The sequence below is a fragment of the Squalius cephalus genome, assembly GCF_949319135.1.
Source record: "Squalius cephalus genome assembly, chromosome: 10".
NCBI classification, from domain to species: domain Eukaryota; kingdom Metazoa; phylum Chordata; class Actinopteri; order Cypriniformes; family Leuciscidae; genus Squalius; species Squalius cephalus.
The window spans coordinates 6,615,947-6,633,803 of NC_137131.1; the positions used below are offsets into that span (position 1 = coordinate 6,615,947).

Consider the following 17,857-nt stretch of genomic DNA (forward strand, 5'->3'; position numbering starts at 1 on the left):
GTTTGAAAAATCTCCAAGAACCAAAACTGGTGTGATTTAGCAGACATCTACAGTAACCACTGCTTGAGCTGACAGATAGTTTGTTGATGTTCACCCGTTAAGAGATCTAGACCCTCAAGAGAAGCAAGCTGAACAATTTAATTTATAAATCAGAAAAGCGAATGAATCCCTGCAGTGTAATGTGGTGAAGCGTCGGCCTCTCAGAACAAAGCATTTGCGAGGGTGTGTTGAAATTCTCTGGTCAGTCATGGATAAATGAAACCGGATTCCTACCATTGTTTGGGATTTGTATAGATGTGTCCACAAGGGAATGAAGAGACAAAACAACTTACGAGAAATGTGAGTGAAATTATTACTACCACCTTTTTAGCATTGGATACTATTGTATGTGATTGAGGTATACAATTATATCTGTGTCTAGATATATATATATATATATATATATATATATATATATATATATGTACACCCACACACAGTGGCCAAAAGTGATGATGTCTGGCCTAGCATCTTCACCCTTTAATTAAATATGATTAAAGGTTTGCTCATTTATGTAGTTGTGCTTGGAGTCAATTGTTTTATTTGTTATAACGCAATTAAACCTGACAAATTGTGCAGACATAATTTTTGGCCAGGCTGTCATATAAAGAAATTATGAACATGCAAAAACAAGAGAAAACCAATGAAATGTTAATAACTGATTATGTTGTAGTCAATGTATGCCTTTTCCTCTGAGCTTTTTATTTTTCTATGATATATACAGTATATATATATATATATGTGTGTGTTTGCATAGTAAAATAAAACCTGTAGCTCTAGAATATTTTCCTTACATTTTGTTAATTTGATCAAACTTGCAGGATCATAAAAACAAAAACGTGCATTGCAGGTAGAATTTGAAGTCAAATGAAATTTGATCTAGGTCTAAAGTATGTTGCTGAATTGCCTGTGTATAAAACCAGTTGATTTGGCCGATGTTTAGCCATGAATAATGAAACGAAGCATGGAAAGATCAGTGCAGTACTACACATGCAGATGCGCATGAAAATTTCTCATGTGCAACTCTTGAAATCATGCATTAATATTTGCATTCACACCATATTGTGTACCATCTCAAATTTATTTAAAAAAAAAAAAATTCTTACAAAATAATATCAAATAATGTTACAGAAACTTCTTGTAAACTTTGCCAAATTAACATCAGAGCTCTATTAAGCTTGATGAGAAATGTAGAAGGATGCCAAAATAAAATAATAATAAATCAAATAAAACGATGCACATATTTATACCTTCAAGGAGTTTTAAGTACGCATTCGAGAACGCACCGCAGAAACGGCATCATCGAGCACAAATATACACAGAGAACAAGAGTGTGAAGCACAAATATACACAGAGAACAAGAGTGTGAAGCACAAATATACACAGAGAACAAGAGTGTGACGTTCAAGAGCACTTTGGTTTGAAAACCCAAAACCTGAGTTTGACTCCACACCTCCCCCGTCCCGCAGAGGAGACGTACACCATCTGACATTTCTAGTACCCATGTGTACTCGTCACCCAGGGCGGAAAACAACAGTCTCAGAGTGCAATCCCAACTTCTGCTCAAAGGAAACAGTATTGATCCATAAGGACATACCTAGACAATCAACTATTACAAGCTTCTTAAGAGGTATATGGTTTGTGAATGAACATTACAAAACACAATGCTGAGGGTAAAACAAATGTAAAAGGCAGAGCAATTGCTTTATAGTAATTCTAGCTAAGCATGACACTTTTTGTCCTTCATTCGGCTTTGTAAATCATATTTACTTTTACACGTTACTTAAAGGGATAGTTCACCCAAAAATGAAAATTCTGTCATCATTTACTCAAGCTGTTCCAAACCTGTATGAGTTTCTTTCTTCTGTTTATAAAATGTTGGTAACCAGACAGCTGATGATCCTCATAGACTTCCATAATAATTTTTTGCCATAAAAATCCATAATTTTTCAAAATCTCTTTTTTTTTTCATACAGGTTTGGAACAGCTTGAGGGTGAGTAAATGATGACAGAATTTTCATTTTTGGGTGAACTATCCCTTTAAGCCTGGCCTTCCTGCATAAAAAATAAATAAATCACAACAGTTCATTCAAAACTGCATTAAAAAAACAAAAATCTCCAATCAGCACTTGTCTGAAAATTAATGTTTGAGGAATGCAAACTGAATATTTTTTAAGAGGGCGAACAATCTTCATTCTGATATCAGACAAACGCGAGCGCTTTTTGGTATTTGAACATTAGGAAGCTGTCTGATTCTTTCTATAAGAGTCCAGTGCATTTGAGCTTTACGTTTTTTTGTTGTTTTTCTGCATAACGTAAACCAAGAGCGAACGATCTCGGAATCTCTTCGGCTCTCAGAAGAGTGAAGGTTCTCCGTGAACTCTGAAGCGATACACACAGGTGTATTCCAGGTGACCCCAGTTGCTTAACACTCTCAGCTCTGCCATGCTGTAGTTGTCTGGGGCTTCCTACGGGCCAGAGAACAGAAAGAATTTTAGGATGAATTCACAAAAGCTTATCTAGCCTATCAGAGAATGACTAATAGACATATTAAGACTATTTCTAACTCACCGGAAGCTTGAAAGTCTGAATGGGTTCTCCATCCTGGTCGTACATGAATGTCCCGAGCAACTTTCCGTCGTCAGTCTCATTAGACATACCCTGAACACAGGACAGGCGAGGAATCTCAATGCTGTTGTTTTATCACTGTTATGAAGAAGAAGAAAAACGTTGGGATATCAACTCACGTAGACAGCAAAATCCTTAGGCGCACTGTCAATGCGTCCCGTTGGCGAGAGCTCTTTGGGAAGGTGTTCGAGTGTGACGTGGGTGATTCTTACTGGGTAAGATAGTGCGATCACCAGGAAACCCTGCGAGCCTCGGAATGCCCAACACTTCCCGGGATACAGCTCCGGCTACAACACACACACACACACAGAAGCTTAGACAGTCAGATGTGTTAAACTGTGTTTGTGTGATTTGAGAGATTGTGGGTTACCTGTATTACAGTACGAGGGCTTTCTGAATGATACCAGAGAGGAATGCCGAATACACTCAGACACGCAGATCGGGTCTTATACGTCTCAGAGCAACGAGTGTTTAACACACTGGCACCTACACAAACACACACGGTGAGACTTGTACAGTACGGAACAGTAAAGATTTTTGAATGTTTATGGAGGAACTATGCTCACGAAGGCTGCATTTGTTTAATCAAAAATACAGTAAAAAATAGAATGTTGTGAATTATTATTACAATTTAAAATTGTCAGCATCATTCCTCCAGTCTTCAGTGTCACATGATCCTCCAGAAATCATTCTAATATGCAGATCTGCTGCTCAAGAAACATTTATTATTATTGTCACTGTTGAAAACAGTCGTGCTGCTTAATATTTGTGGATGCTAATTTTCAGGATTCTTTGATGAATAGAAAGTTTTTTGAACTTTTCAGCATTTACATATACAGGTTCTGAAAATATAGCTTTGCCAGCACAGAAATAAATTACATTTTGAAATATATAGAAAAAGTTATTTTCAATTTTGACAATACTTCACAATATTGCTGTTTATTCCTGTTGTTTTATCAAATGCAGCCTTGGTGATCTTAAGAGACTTCTTTCAAAAACATTAAACATTAAACCCAACAGCACTGTTTAGACAGTAGCGTATGTATTTATATTTGAATATATATAATTCATTTGAAAGTATAATATAGTCAATGAACAAGTTTTCATGCAGGAAATTTGTACCTGAAGATTCCAAGGCATAGTCCGCCAATCCAATCCCATCTGCCCTGTACAGATTAATTGCCCTCTGAACGATTTCTTTCACATCCTGTTATGCATAAAAAAAAACGGCCATTAAAAGACATCACAATCCTCATGTAAACTTCAGACTGAATTTGTTCTCTCTCCGACACACACTTGTATCGTGGCGGCTCCGGCTCCTTCCTGGTGCAGCGTCTCTCCCACAGTCCTCCAGACATCTCTGCCGCTCTCTTTCTCCTGCACTAGTTTATCTAGTATGCGTTTCTCCAGATCCTCTAGCGCCCTCTGCAGCTCAGGACGGAGCACTACAGTTGAGTCCATTGAGCTTGGATCTTTCAGGCGTGTTATTAGCCAATCGGATAGCTCTGCTCTCAGCTGCAGAAGAAAGGACACGAAGGAATAATTGATTATTAAGTAATTGCAATTTGCAATCCGGTCACAGGCAAATCTCTGCGCTGAATTTAAACCAGCTAAAAGCGTGTGTCCTTACGTTGGTGTTGAGAGTGTCATGTGCATCAACTCTGTCCTTGAGAAGGTCTTGAGCTGACTGAAGATCTGAGAGACTGGACTTCAGCTCAGAAATCTGCTGCCCGCGCTCAGACTCAACACTAGAGAGCATTCAACATATGCCATCACTGGATCAGATAATAATGATGCAACGTGCACAAGACTAAACATAAACAAGTCTACAAAATCAAAGAGAAAAGCTGAAAAGACACTAACTTCATCATCTGCTTATTCATAGACCTCAGATCGGTTTGCAGCATCTAGGAGACAAACACAAAAACACAAAATGACATCATTTCCTGTTTTGTGCTTTGTTGCTATGACAGAAGAAACAGAGGAGGTGGAAAGGAAGATGGATGACGTTTTACAGTCAGTGGAAGTGATATAGTTGCTAATATGCAGAAACTGAAGGTTTGGTTTCCTCACCTCAGATTTGACCTTGTGTTCGGCGCTCTCCATCTTCAGTAGTTCGATGTCTCTCTGAGATAACAGATAGTCAAAGAGAAAGAAATTGGGACAGATCTTTTGTTTTTCCTCCATTTCTGTCACCTGATGCAGTTTGGGTTTCTTGTCTATATTTTTTGTCTTGTCTACTATTATTAATTTAATGTGCTGGATGTTTTCTACAGGGCTGCTTTATAGCTGAACTCATATCCCTTACGAAACAGAAGATTATTCAAGTGTTCTATCAGCATACTTCTTTTAAATTAAAAATAAGAAAGTATACTTTCAGTCTACATTTTATATACTTCTAAAAAAATATACTTTATGTACTTCTCAGAAATATACTTAAATTACACTTAAGTGTACTTGACTTATACTGAGAGAAAAGTCCAAGTATATTTGGCCTGTACTTGTACTCAATCTTTTGATCAAGATATACTTAAAAGTATAATTAAGCATTCAAAGTATACTTGGCTTGTAGTTGTGTTAACTCTTTTGATCGAGTAGCCTATTAAATATACTTTTTTTACATAGTTTTTCATATACAGTCTTATGAAACTTACATTGTTTGAAAATGTTGATTGGAATATTGATATAAAACAGATATGTTCTAATTCTGCGTATCTGAATTTTTGTGTAGGCTAGTCTACTGGTAGTGTATAGGAATTTACTCTAATTCTACTTTTCCCGCCATTGACTGAATTTTCCAGCTATCCATGTTTCACTGTTATACGGTAGGGGGCGCTAGGACACACCTTCTAGTACAGAATCTCCGGATCAAAACACAGGAGAAGAAGCTAAAACAAGTGATAGATCAAAATTGCTAATTATTACCAAATGAAATGAAGCGTGACCCATGAAGAGAAAACGACTGTGAAGCTTTGGGGGTGTTGGACTCGATCTACTCCATCTGTGTTTTGATCATCGTTCTCAATCTGATCAAGGCGTAGTCTTTGACAAAAATGTGATTTCTCAACTTTTTTGTTTAAAATGTTGCCTTTCTTTATGAAACTTACCGACATTCAAGTGTTGATAAAAAAGGATGCATGAATCTAATAAAATGTTTTTAAAAATGCAGTTAAAGGTATTTTTCAAGTATAAAAAATAATATCTACATTTGAACATAGTAGTATACTGGAAGTGCAAAAATAATATATAAATAGAAAACTATAAGTATAATGTAATGTTCACTTAAAGAAAACTTACAAGCATACTTGCAGTATAAACTACTAAACTAGTAGTTTACTGAGAGCACACTTCAGTGTGTACTTTCATAAACTAAAAAATGTACTACTTGTATTAAAATAGTAAACTACTAGTATACTTATAAGTTCACGTGTAGTGCAGATGCATTACAAATGAAAAACCTAGTTGTGTACTTTAAGTTTACTACTGTTACACTTATAGTACACTTAATGTATACTTTTATATACTAAAAGTGGGCCAATTTAGTCCCAAGCAGTATTGAAATATTACACTTACAAGTTTACTACAAGTACACATTGATAGTAGTATAATTACTACATAAAGTATACTTAAAAATATACTTGAACATTACTTAAGTATACTTCATAAACTTCTTTTCCATAAGGGTTACAGTAGCTGAACTGAACTCATTTCATAATTGATGAACTTTACAGTTATTGAACTGAATTGACTTCAGCTGAATAATGAAAGTTAGTCTCCTTTAGAGCTGCATTACAGCAGAATGGAATTCTGTTTGCATCACTGCGATTGCATTACTGTAAAGCTGCTTTCAAACAATCTGTATTTTATAAAGCGCTATATAAATAAAGGTGACTTGACAATTTCTTTTTAACAGACACCAACATAAATGATTGTGATTAGATTTTAATTACCATCAGGTTCCCCTCCCTTTCGTACAAGCTGGCTATCTCATCCTTCAAGTTAGACAGGCTGGCATGTTGGAGTTGGTTCTAAAAGAGCAAAAATTGTATTTACTAAAATAATAATACATTTAAGAGAAACATGCAATAACTGAGCATTATGAAACAGGAGCTTTTTGAGGGTTAAATGAACTGGAGATGTTCTACTCACATCAAAAGCTGCTTTCATAGATCCATCTGTGTGTTTGACAGATGAAGTCCTGGAAACAACCACATGAGGGGGAGAACGAGAAGCAAACGGGAACCAGTACCATATTCCTGCAATAGGTAAATGCAAATGAATGTTTCTTGATAACTATGAGAAATTATCAGGCATGAACACATGCATAAGTATTTTTTACAGCTACATGTACACAGTCTTGAAGGTTCCCGTGTTATCTTGAAATATATAAGTTTCATTTTTGATATTTTAGAAGATCAGCTGTCTCACCAAAAATGAGAAAGATGAGAAGGAGGACCAGTAGGATAGCCTTTCTCATATCTGCTGTGCATCTACAGAGAAAGAGAGGATCGGTGATCATGTGTAAAAATAAATGTTCTTAAATGTTTCTTTGTAGTATTAAAATAATAAATAATAATGAGCAAGCCATTAAACCGTTTTAGAGCTGACCGCAAAATTAATTCACTTCATTCATTTGTTTTTAAACATTTCCAAGACTTTTCCAGGCCTGGAAATCCCAGGAAAGTTACAGTAAGTTATTGCATAACTATGTTCTTAAGGTCACTTATTTAATGTAATAACGACACACACACACACACACACACACACACACACACACACACACACACACACACACACACGGAGCACTGTACCTGCTGAGCAGAAACACATTGATCAGAGACAGTCGTGAGGTGAGGCTGTACCACGCAGTGCCCAGCCACCAGTAGAGCATAACCAGAGCCTGAGCTGCAACACACACACACGAGCGCATGACTACTGCAGGAGAAAAACACTGATTGTTCATGTTCGAGGGTTTAAACATGCAATACCTGGAGAGTGAAACACGTCCATAATGCCAAAGCCTGGTTCAGCTACAGATGGGGTAAAACCTAGAGAAAAGGAAAAATAAATTGTCACAATTTCTATAACAATCTTTGCTTGACAATTCAAAAAAGGACCAGCACGCCCAACCAACCAGCCATTATTATTTTTTATTTTATTTTTTTATAAAATTAGTAATGCACACTTACTAGGGTTTGATTTTAAGGGTTGTTCATTATGCTCCTCGGCAGAGGAATATCCAGAGGAGAATCCAGCAACAGGCATGCCTGAAACCCAGAGACAGGCAAAAGTATGTTGTATATCTTACTCATATATTAAAATATTAAATACTATATTAACTATATATTATATATCATTATTTTTTATTAATATTATATTATTCATAGTAAATTAAAATACATGTAAGTAGATTTTACATGTATTCATTTACATATACTGTATGTATATATATATATATATATACACACAGTGGTGGCCAAAATTTTTAGAACGGTAAGATTTTTTAATGTTTTAAAAGAAGTCTCTTCTGCTCACCAAGTCTTCATTTATTTGATCCAAAATTTTACAATTTAAAATAACTGTTTTCTATTTGAATATATTTTAAAATAAGAAAATAAAGCTGCATTTTCAGTATTGTTACTCCAGTCTTCAGTGTCACATGTTCCTTCAGAAATCATTCTAATATTATGATTTGATGCTCAAAAATCATTTATTATTATTATCAATGTTGAAAACAGTAATGTTCAATCAGGATTATTTGATGAATAGAAAGTTCAAAAGAACAGCATTTATCTGAAATAGAAAGCTTTTGTAACATTATCACCACAGTTCAAAGGTTTGGGGTCAGTAAGAGTTTTTTGTTGTTGTTTTTTTTTGGAAAGAAATGAAAGAAATGAATACTTTTATTCAGCAAGGATGCATTAAAGCAGAACTATGCAGCTTTGCCGATTTCTTCGCTGTTTTCTCGCGGGTTTCTCTATAGAGCTCCCCCTACAGCTTCGGAATAGATATTTGACAACACTGTCGTCAAAACTCGTTGGCGACTCTCCCCCCTCCCATCTTCTCCCGCTCGTCATGTGCATTTGTTTTCAAAGAACCCGGCGAACGCACGGAGCCATGTCCACTGAGGTATGCATGATACACAGAAGGCTAGCATATAAATGTTTAGATAGTGTATGTGTGCAGTGCCGTAAAGCAATTCGTTACATCGCGAGACCTGATATCACGCGATACTTCCTGACGCTGAGGCCGTCGGCCCGCCGGCCCAAAGTTGCAAGGGTGGTTTTTCGGCTCACAGGCACTTGGGGGGTGCGAGACGACCACCATTCAACCATTCAAATATAACTATTCCAATGACTCCGAAGCTGTTCGGTTAAGGTAAAAAAGTTACTTAGTTCACCTTTAAATTGACCAAAAGTGACAGTATAGACATTTATTATGTTGCAAAAGCTGTCTATTTCTATTTTCTATTTTATATACACTTTTTTTGCAGATTCTGTGTGTGTAGATACTAACCATTCTTATTTTCAGTGGCACTGATGTCACTGCGTTGCCCGGTCTGCTTCTGAGTCACGCTGCTCGCGCGACTGGAATTACGGGAAACACTGCCTGTGCTCTTGCGACCGGTCCTCTTCTTGAAGATCCTGCAGGAAAGCATCTGTCTCAGGTTCACTGCCATTAATGCACATGCAAACTATATATCTGATGTACTGAGAGCTCCAGCACACACAAACACACCTGGTTGGGCTCTCTTTGTAAGAGACGTGGCCAGTGGTTTCAGTGGAGCTGGTGCTGGCAGCGTCATCATCAGGAAAGGTCGGCCCTTTGGAACCTAACCTTGTGCTTCGCCTTGACATCACTGTAGAACACATAAATATATCCATTGTGTAAAAAGTGCTTTAACTTATTAGTGGTTATTGATAACTCAAACATCACTATGAGTTCACTCTTTATTCTTACATTGACTCATTAAACACCTTACTGACTCATGAGAAAACAATAATACACTGTGAATCAGATGACCAAAATAAATGTGACATTTAATATTCCACAGCTTCTCGCAATCTGATACTAATCTTAGCGTAATTCCTAATCTCAAACGGCAGGCTCATCTCGTGCGGGGTGACGGAGCTTTTAGCAGCAGATTACCTGAAGGAGAGCACGTGGAGCAAACCACAGACCTCAAGTTCCCCTTCAGTCAGTTACATTAAGTCCTTTTAGTTAGATAATTGTGGTTAGTCTCAACAACAGACTGCATTTTACAATTTAATTAGCTAGGAATCCAGTTCTGTGCGAATGGAGAAATACAAACACTCACTCTGTGCTCCTATCGCCTATTCTTTTTAATACAGCATAAGCATTTATGATTTGTAATGAAAGCACCTATTCTTTTTCCCCCTACAAATCCTTAATCCTGATTCAACTAATACTCTCATGAAGCATTAAAAACATGCCAGCAAACCACTCAATGGACAATGTTGGAGGATAACACAAAGGTGAGACAAGATGCAAAGTACTGTATAACCACGCTTAAACGGCTATCCAGATATATCAGTATCTGTCAGAACTTATACATTTCAGTGGAGAAATAGGTGCTTTTAGTCATGCAAAATAGAAACGATTCATTAGAGCTTAAGTAAATAGCACTTCAGGCTGTTTGATCCAACACGTCCAGTGCTTTAAAACTAAATCCTCGTCTTTAGCTAATAATCCCTCCAATGGCTATTTTAAACAGGCAGTGTTGTTGAACAGCTCTGCTGTGTTCATTGAGTTCATCATTCTCTCATTTGTTTTGTTTTTTATAACACATGATTAACATGTTTTTTTGTGTGTGTGTAAACTGTTGGACCTGTGAATCTATTTTCACTCTCCTCTCTTCATCAAATATATGCACATTTTTGAAAAAAAAAAAACAACTTACAAAAACTTATAAATAGGTTAAAGTTAAAAGTAAAGTATTTTATTTTTTACTACAGACAAAAATTTGGCGAATAATCATTTTTATGTTATGGCCAACAACAAATAGTATATAATATTATACATATATATTAACATGAGTATCAATGCAAACACAAACAATCCTTTATATAACGTTACTGTGGTAAAAATAGGCAAAGTAATTTTCTATTCCTACTTTGAAAGAGTTTGGCGGTTCTCTTGATAAATAGCGCCAATTTTGACCACAAAGGAAGGTTTCTTAGTAAAACGGGGTCATTTTGTTTCACTTCCTTGACGTGGATGCAAATGAAATGTTTTCTGGGACAGAATAGCATAGTTCTTTGATGAATAATTACAAACAGACTTCTCAAATGAGAATACAACTACACATTATGTAGCTATACAGTGTATTTAGTATTTAGTTGTAGCACATATTTGTAGTAGGCTACATATAGTTGTAGCACGTGTAATTAGTTTGTAGCACATTTCTCTGAAATGCTCCATCAGCATCATTTCTACAGCTCGTATGCCATGACTAGTCTCATAAGCACGCAACTAGACGATGCTTTTGAAAATGTAAGCTAGCGTTCAGTTCATATTCATACACACTCGCGGTCGTCTCACCTTCTCAGTGGGTCTCCAGGAAGACATGCAGCCTGTCAAAACCTGCCAAAGTGCGAACCGCTCATCCGAAACGGCTCCGCAATAACGGAATAGCGAAAGATACGTCGTATACTCGGTGTGTACGCTATACCCGCTCCAACTATGTGGCTTATAACGGTTTCGAAAGCGATACGACAAGATGCTGTGAGGACGGAAGAGCTCTTATTATCAGGAAGGGTCTTTTGACAGTTGTCAGCGCGGCGGCTCCACCTCTCGATGTCGTTTCGGGTTGTTTATAGAAAGATGAGGTAGACAGTCAGCGACGGCCACTGTTACTGTCCTGCCACTGTGCGCCTCCTGCCGGCGGACTTACGTTAGTTACGCAGGAAATATAACCCGTCGAACTAGAGCTAGTGTTTCACACCCGTAATACGCGCAATTCACAAAATATTAATTTTACATAACTTCTTTGTTTGTTCAAATTGCTGTTTTAATAACTTTTATGTTGGAGTCGAACTTACCTTTTCACGAGCAAGTGACTTTGCGCAACTGCAGCAAATACGAACGGTTTAAGTTAACGGAGAACATTCAGAAATAAATAATAAACGTCACTTTATATCGCTAGTTAGATAAACAAACTGCATTAACCCTTCTGTCGCACTGATTAAAATAAAACACTGATTAAATTAAATAAATGTATTAAAATAAATTAAACAAATAAAGAATTAATCTAGGCTACAGCACATGCATATAGGCCTATAGGCTATATATATAAATGTTTATTATTACTATTAATTAATTTAGACTATTAATTTAGTCTTTATACATGAAAATATATAGCTGCCTTTTAAATTTTAGGATGGGGAGTCCTCACGCAGATGATCATATTCGGGGGTCCATCTGGCTAAAAGATTGAAAACCCCTGGGCTATATGCATGCCTATTGTTTTTGTATTGCTATTTTGTTGGTAAAACTTTACAAAAAGGTCTCATTTGTTAACATTAGAAACCGCATTAACTAACATTAATAGCAATGAGCAATAGCCTATATTTTAACTGCATTTATTAACCTTTGTTGATGTTAATAATAAAAATGTTGCATGTTAATACAGTCCACTAACTATAGTCTAACAGATAAAAATTTTGATCTTAACAATATTTTAGATTAACATTAACTAAGATGCAGTAGAAGTATTGTTCATTTTAAATAAAAAAAGCTAGTGATTTTTAAAGAAAAAATGCTTGTCACACTAATGTGACTAGCAGAAAGTATTACGCTCCTCAACTGTTTTCAACAGTATTTAAAAAATATCAATAATTGTTTTACAGCATTTTTTTATCAAATAAAAATATTAAACAAATCTTACTGACCCCAAATTTTAAGGTTATGCATGTTATTTTTTCTTTATATAATGTAGGCTACAGAAGATGGCGCCATTGATCTTTGTTAAACCTGAATTGTTCAATGCCATGCACATAACCCACAGAGACCAGGAGCAAGTGCTTCCAGATATAATCAAATTCATTAAAAAAATATAGCATATATTTGTTTGTCCATGCTTGCCTCCATCAGCAGTTTATTTATCTTTCAAATCCCAATCCTCCTTCAAGCTCTTAAAGGGATAGTTCACCCAAAAATGAAAATTCTATCATCGTTTACTCACCCTCAAGTTGTTCCAAACCTGTATGAGTTTCTTTGTTCTGCTGAACACAAAGGAAGATATTTGGAAGAATGTTTTAATCAAACAGATCTCGGTCCCCATTGACTTCCATAGTAGGAAAAAATATATACTATCCCTTTAAAGAAGTTTTAACTCGTTCAGGGTTTAAATGAATTTGCCTAGCAAGTCATTTAAATTAATAGAACATTTAACTAAATCATTATATTAAACACACACTGACTTTTAAATAAACCTAATACACAAGTTTGCTCCAGCTGAATACTGAACATTTATTCAGCATAGAAGCAAATCCTCGCAGTCATAAAATGAAATAAATACAGATTTGCTTTGGCTGTGACGAGACATTTTGTGAACGAGGTTTTTGCTAAAGGCAGACTGATAGGGTTAATGTATTCAGAGCTCTGCTGTCATCAAGTAATGCAATGTGTACCCTTCTCAATGAGTCAGTGGGGGTTAACTGAGAGCTATCAGCTCTGATGCAGTCTAGAGGGATTGGATGAATGTTTAAAATGTCGCACTCACCTTAAGCTGCATTCACCTTGAAGAAAACATTCAATAGTACATCCTTAAGGGCAGATCCTTATCTCTGCATTTAGAACCATTTCCAATGTTTGACCATGTCTGATTAATCACATTAACTGAGCTTGACAAAGACCCCCAACACTAATATACTTTATTTACCTTGTTTTGCTTCATCAAAATATTTTACAGTTACAAATGTATCATATACCAGCTAAATAGGCACAAGCTATAAGGACAATAAACACTAAATCAGAATTGTAACTTTCACATATTTTGTCATAATTTATTTAAGTTATATATCTCATCAATAAATAAATAATAACAAAATTAATATATATATTTTTTTCCAATATATTGCTTTATCACACCTATAGATGATTAGGTGTGACCTATAGATGACCTATAGATGCTCAAGGTCACAGATACACACTAATCTGTACATGATGTCAGGACCAATTGTAACTGAAAATATGATTATTCTCACTTATACACGGTACAATCACTTTAAAGGTCATCTGGAATGAAAAGCAGATGAAGAATGCAAGGAAAACAGAAGTGTTTCCCTAATTGTTTTTAGTGCCTTTCTGCTGTTGCCAAGGAAACTGTGTGTGTGTGTGTGTGTGTGTGTGTGTGTGTGTGTGTGTGTGTGTGTGTGTGTGTGTGTGTGTGTGTGTGTGTGTGTGTGTGTGTGTGTGTCAGTGTATAGAAGTATAGCAGCTGAATTGTAAGGTCACATTAAAGGAAATGCTAATCAACTTGTTCTTCTTGCCTTTCACACACAGATGCACATGAAAGTGTAGATGGAAAAAAAAAAAAACGGGTTCTTGGACCCAAATATGACTCTTTATTTCAAAAGACATCAGGTTAAAGGTTAAAGCTTTTGTCCCATAGATGTTCTTTGTCTATTGTTCGAACTGCTGGGTGATTGTTCTCTCTCTCTCTCTCTCTCTCTCATTATTTATTTATTTAGAAGCTAGTCTTGATGAATCAGTTTTTCAAATGTATGTGAGAGGTAATCAAGATCACTTGTGCATCTAACAACCTCGAAGGTCCTTAATAAGATGTGAAACACTGAATCACAGCCTTTTCCCATAATGATGCATATAGATTTGTCTGAAAATGTTCCAGCTATGAGAACAAAGAGAAAAAAACACAGAGTTTGCTATCGGACAACAGAACAGACAACACACAGACACACAGTGCATTTCACATTGAGATGAGTCAAAAATAAACATTTTGTTACTCACCCTCAAGTTGTTCCGAACCTGTATGAGTTTCTTTCTTCTGTTGAACACAAAAGAAGATATTTTGAAGACGGTTGGTAATCATTTGACAGCAGCCATTGACTTTCATAGTTGAAAAAAAAAAGTCAATGGCTGCCGTCAACTGTCTGGTTACCAACATTCTTTAAAATAACTTATTTTGTGTTCAACAGAAGAAAGAATCTCAGGTTTGGAACAACATTGTATGAATAATCATTTGAAGCGTATTGTATGTTTTATATACAGCGAAAATATCCTGTTTTTAGCCTCTATTTAGAATCGTCGAGAAGTCTGCAAGTCTGATTAGAAAGCGTGGTGAATGTTTATAGGCCTGGTTGTTAATGAATGGGATGCTATATAATTATTGGGTTCCACTTTATTTTAAGGTGTCATTGTTACAGTGTAATTATATATTTAAATACTGAGTAATATTAAGCAACTACATGTACTTACTATAGGGTTAGGGTAGGATTAGGATTTGGTTTGGAACAGGGACAAAACTTTGGAACAGTCTTCCTAACATTGTCCGGGAAGCAGACACACTCTGTCAGTTCAAAGCTAGACTAAAAACACATCTCTTTGACCTAGCGACACATAACATATTATAGAATTCAATATTAGGCTGCATAGTTTAGGTCAGCCGGAACCGGGAAGACTTCCCATAAATCCTGATTACAGGATTAAAACTACTCATTACATCATAAGAAGAATGGCGTCTACGCCAATATTAGTTTATCCAAGGTTACCGCAGTCCAAGGCCGTATCCAGATCCAATCAAGGACCTGCGCCTGGACATGATGACAACGCAGTCCTGAAGTCTCAACCAGGACAAGGACACAATAAAATGTTACCTATTAAGATCTTCACAATAGGCATGAATAAACCAAGTGTTCTCCATGATTCCATTTTTTTCCCGACAACAAAGCACTTGAATGTGACAAGCTCGTAATCACGACTTTAGTAGATGTGAAGGGAGCATAAATATGGTGCGTTGAGTCATGTCAGAAAGAGCTGAATGCACATGAATGCCAACACAAAGCTCGGGATTTTCTTTAAGCTCCGATCTTTCCGAGCTGGGGACGTGTCAGTGAGAAACATGGCAGAATACCACAATACTTACAGGTATTTAGCAGTAATATTGTCAGGCTTTTTTATTTACTACAAAATAAGCCAATTGCCTGCACAAAATATAATAGCATTGTAATATAACAATATAATATGTAACGATAAAGTTTACAGTGGCTTCACAACATAATTCACAACATAAAAAAGCAAAACACACCTGATGCACTTTCTTTGTTCTTCATTTTCTAGAAGTAGAGTTTGAAAACCTTGCTGTATTTTTGTGTAGCTAGTTATTTAAGAGAAGGTTCACTGCCATCTTGCTCCGGCGAAAGTGACTTGACGTAGATTAGGTCGCCTGATGTCGTAAACATGACTTTCCAACTCGTAAATACGAACTTCCCAGGAGGACTTGAAAGCACCAATAACCATTGACAGAAAATGGAAACTGAACCTCAAAAGACAATTTTGAAGAAACTGTGATTTACTCACACTTGATGCATTTAAAGTTTGGCTTTAGCATCTTTATATTTGCAATAATCCAGCAAGCATAAAATACATAACAAATATAAATACTGTTTAAAATAGAGCTTTTTGCAGAGCATTCTGGGACTTGCCATTGCAGTGAAAATGATGCTGCCTTGGAATCATAAGATGCCATAAAATGTTAGGCAGCTCACTGTAGGTTTTGGAACATAACCTAATATATGTTCAGTGCAAGACAAATTCTCATTATAACATCAACTCTTCTCTAGTGGACACCAGAACCACTAACAACTTCAAACTTGGAGCACTCAGTTCATTTCTTTTCCCTGGGTCTCTTTTATCACATTTCATCTCCCTTATGTAATTCTATTAGCATATTCTGAGTTTTTGATCTTGCTTTAGCTTCTTCGATTTTTACGTAATGTTGGCTATAAAATATACCTGCTGATTAATCATTTGAGAGGATTTTGAAGTTGTGGGGGCTGGTTCAAGCTAGTTTAGAGCCCTGTGGAAAGAGACATCAGTATTTGTGAAGTGTCTGAAGTGGGCAGCACTTTGACGGAGATAAAAAATAAAATTTCACTCCTCCAGGGGAATGAAGCGTAGAGATAAATTTTACACACTGAAAGTGTGGGAGAGAGCTGCTTTCTCTGGGCCGTTACCCTTCTGATCGATACAATCTGATCTACTGAACCGTAGAGTTTTAAGGGGAGGGCAGGATATGCATGTGTGCAGGTCTTTGTGCAATAAGGAAAAATAGATACAAATGCAATAAGAAGTCTTTGTCAATCTTGAATCATTATTAACAGATTGCAAGAACTGTCAATATGGGCTGATTTAAAATATCATTAAAAGGTGGAAAGGCTTGAGTGTTTTTACATGTTGAATGACAGCAGGATTGACAAATGGACAGATGAATCAAGAGGACAGACTGTTTATCACTCTCTCGTCTCCGTGGAAACGAATTGGATGTTAACATTACGAGAAAGCTGTTAACAAGATGTGGTGTTTTGTCCAAACAATCTATAACTTTTAAACATTTCCAGTTATTTATCATCAAACAAACAAATTTGAACAAATGCAAATAATAATAAAAAAATCGTTTAAAACCATTTAAAATATAATTTACATGTTTAATATATATATATATATATATATATATATATATATATATATATATATATATATATATTAGGGCTGTCAAACGATTAATCGCGATTAATCGCATCCAAAATAAAAGTTTGTGTTTACATAATATATGTGTGTGTATGGAGTATAATTATTTTATAAATACACACACATGAATATATATTTAAGAAAAATGTGTTATTTATATATAAAATACTTATATATAATATAAATTATATATAATATAAATATATATACACAGTATATACATGGAAATATTTCTTAAATATATACATGCATGTGTGTGTATTTATATATAGAAAATAATTATACTCCATACACACACATATATTATGTAAAAACAAACTTTTATTTTGGATGCGATTAATCGCGATTAATCGTTTGACAGCCCTAATATATATATATATATATATATATATATATATATATATATATATATATATATATATATATATATATATATATATATATAATGTCTTGCTGTAAT

General features: G+C 35.6%; 1 protein-coding gene across 1 annotated transcript; it reads right to left on the bottom strand.

The window, feature by feature from the left end:
• Positions 1–2,234: 2,234 nt before the first annotated feature.
• On the bottom strand, positions 2,235–11,573 carry sun2 (Sad1 and UNC84 domain containing 2). Its single transcript, XM_079883984.1, has 18 exons — positions 11,230–11,573; positions 9,406–9,526; positions 9,184–9,311; positions 7,857–7,934; positions 7,656–7,715; positions 7,479–7,572; positions 7,096–7,157; positions 6,817–6,923; positions 6,618–6,695; positions 4,741–4,794; positions 4,531–4,574; positions 4,298–4,415; positions 3,964–4,182; positions 3,790–3,874; positions 3,038–3,153; positions 2,787–2,954; positions 2,611–2,700; positions 2,235–2,507 (listed from the first exon to the last, which is right to left on the bottom strand). The coding sequence occupies exons 2-18, from the start codon at positions 9,522–9,524 to the stop codon at positions 2,394–2,396; spliced, it is 1,734 nt and encodes a 577-aa protein (XP_079740110.1). The 5' UTR covers positions 9,525–9,526; positions 11,230–11,573; the 3' UTR covers positions 2,235–2,393.
• Between the last annotated feature and the right edge of the window lie 6,284 nt (positions 11,574–17,857).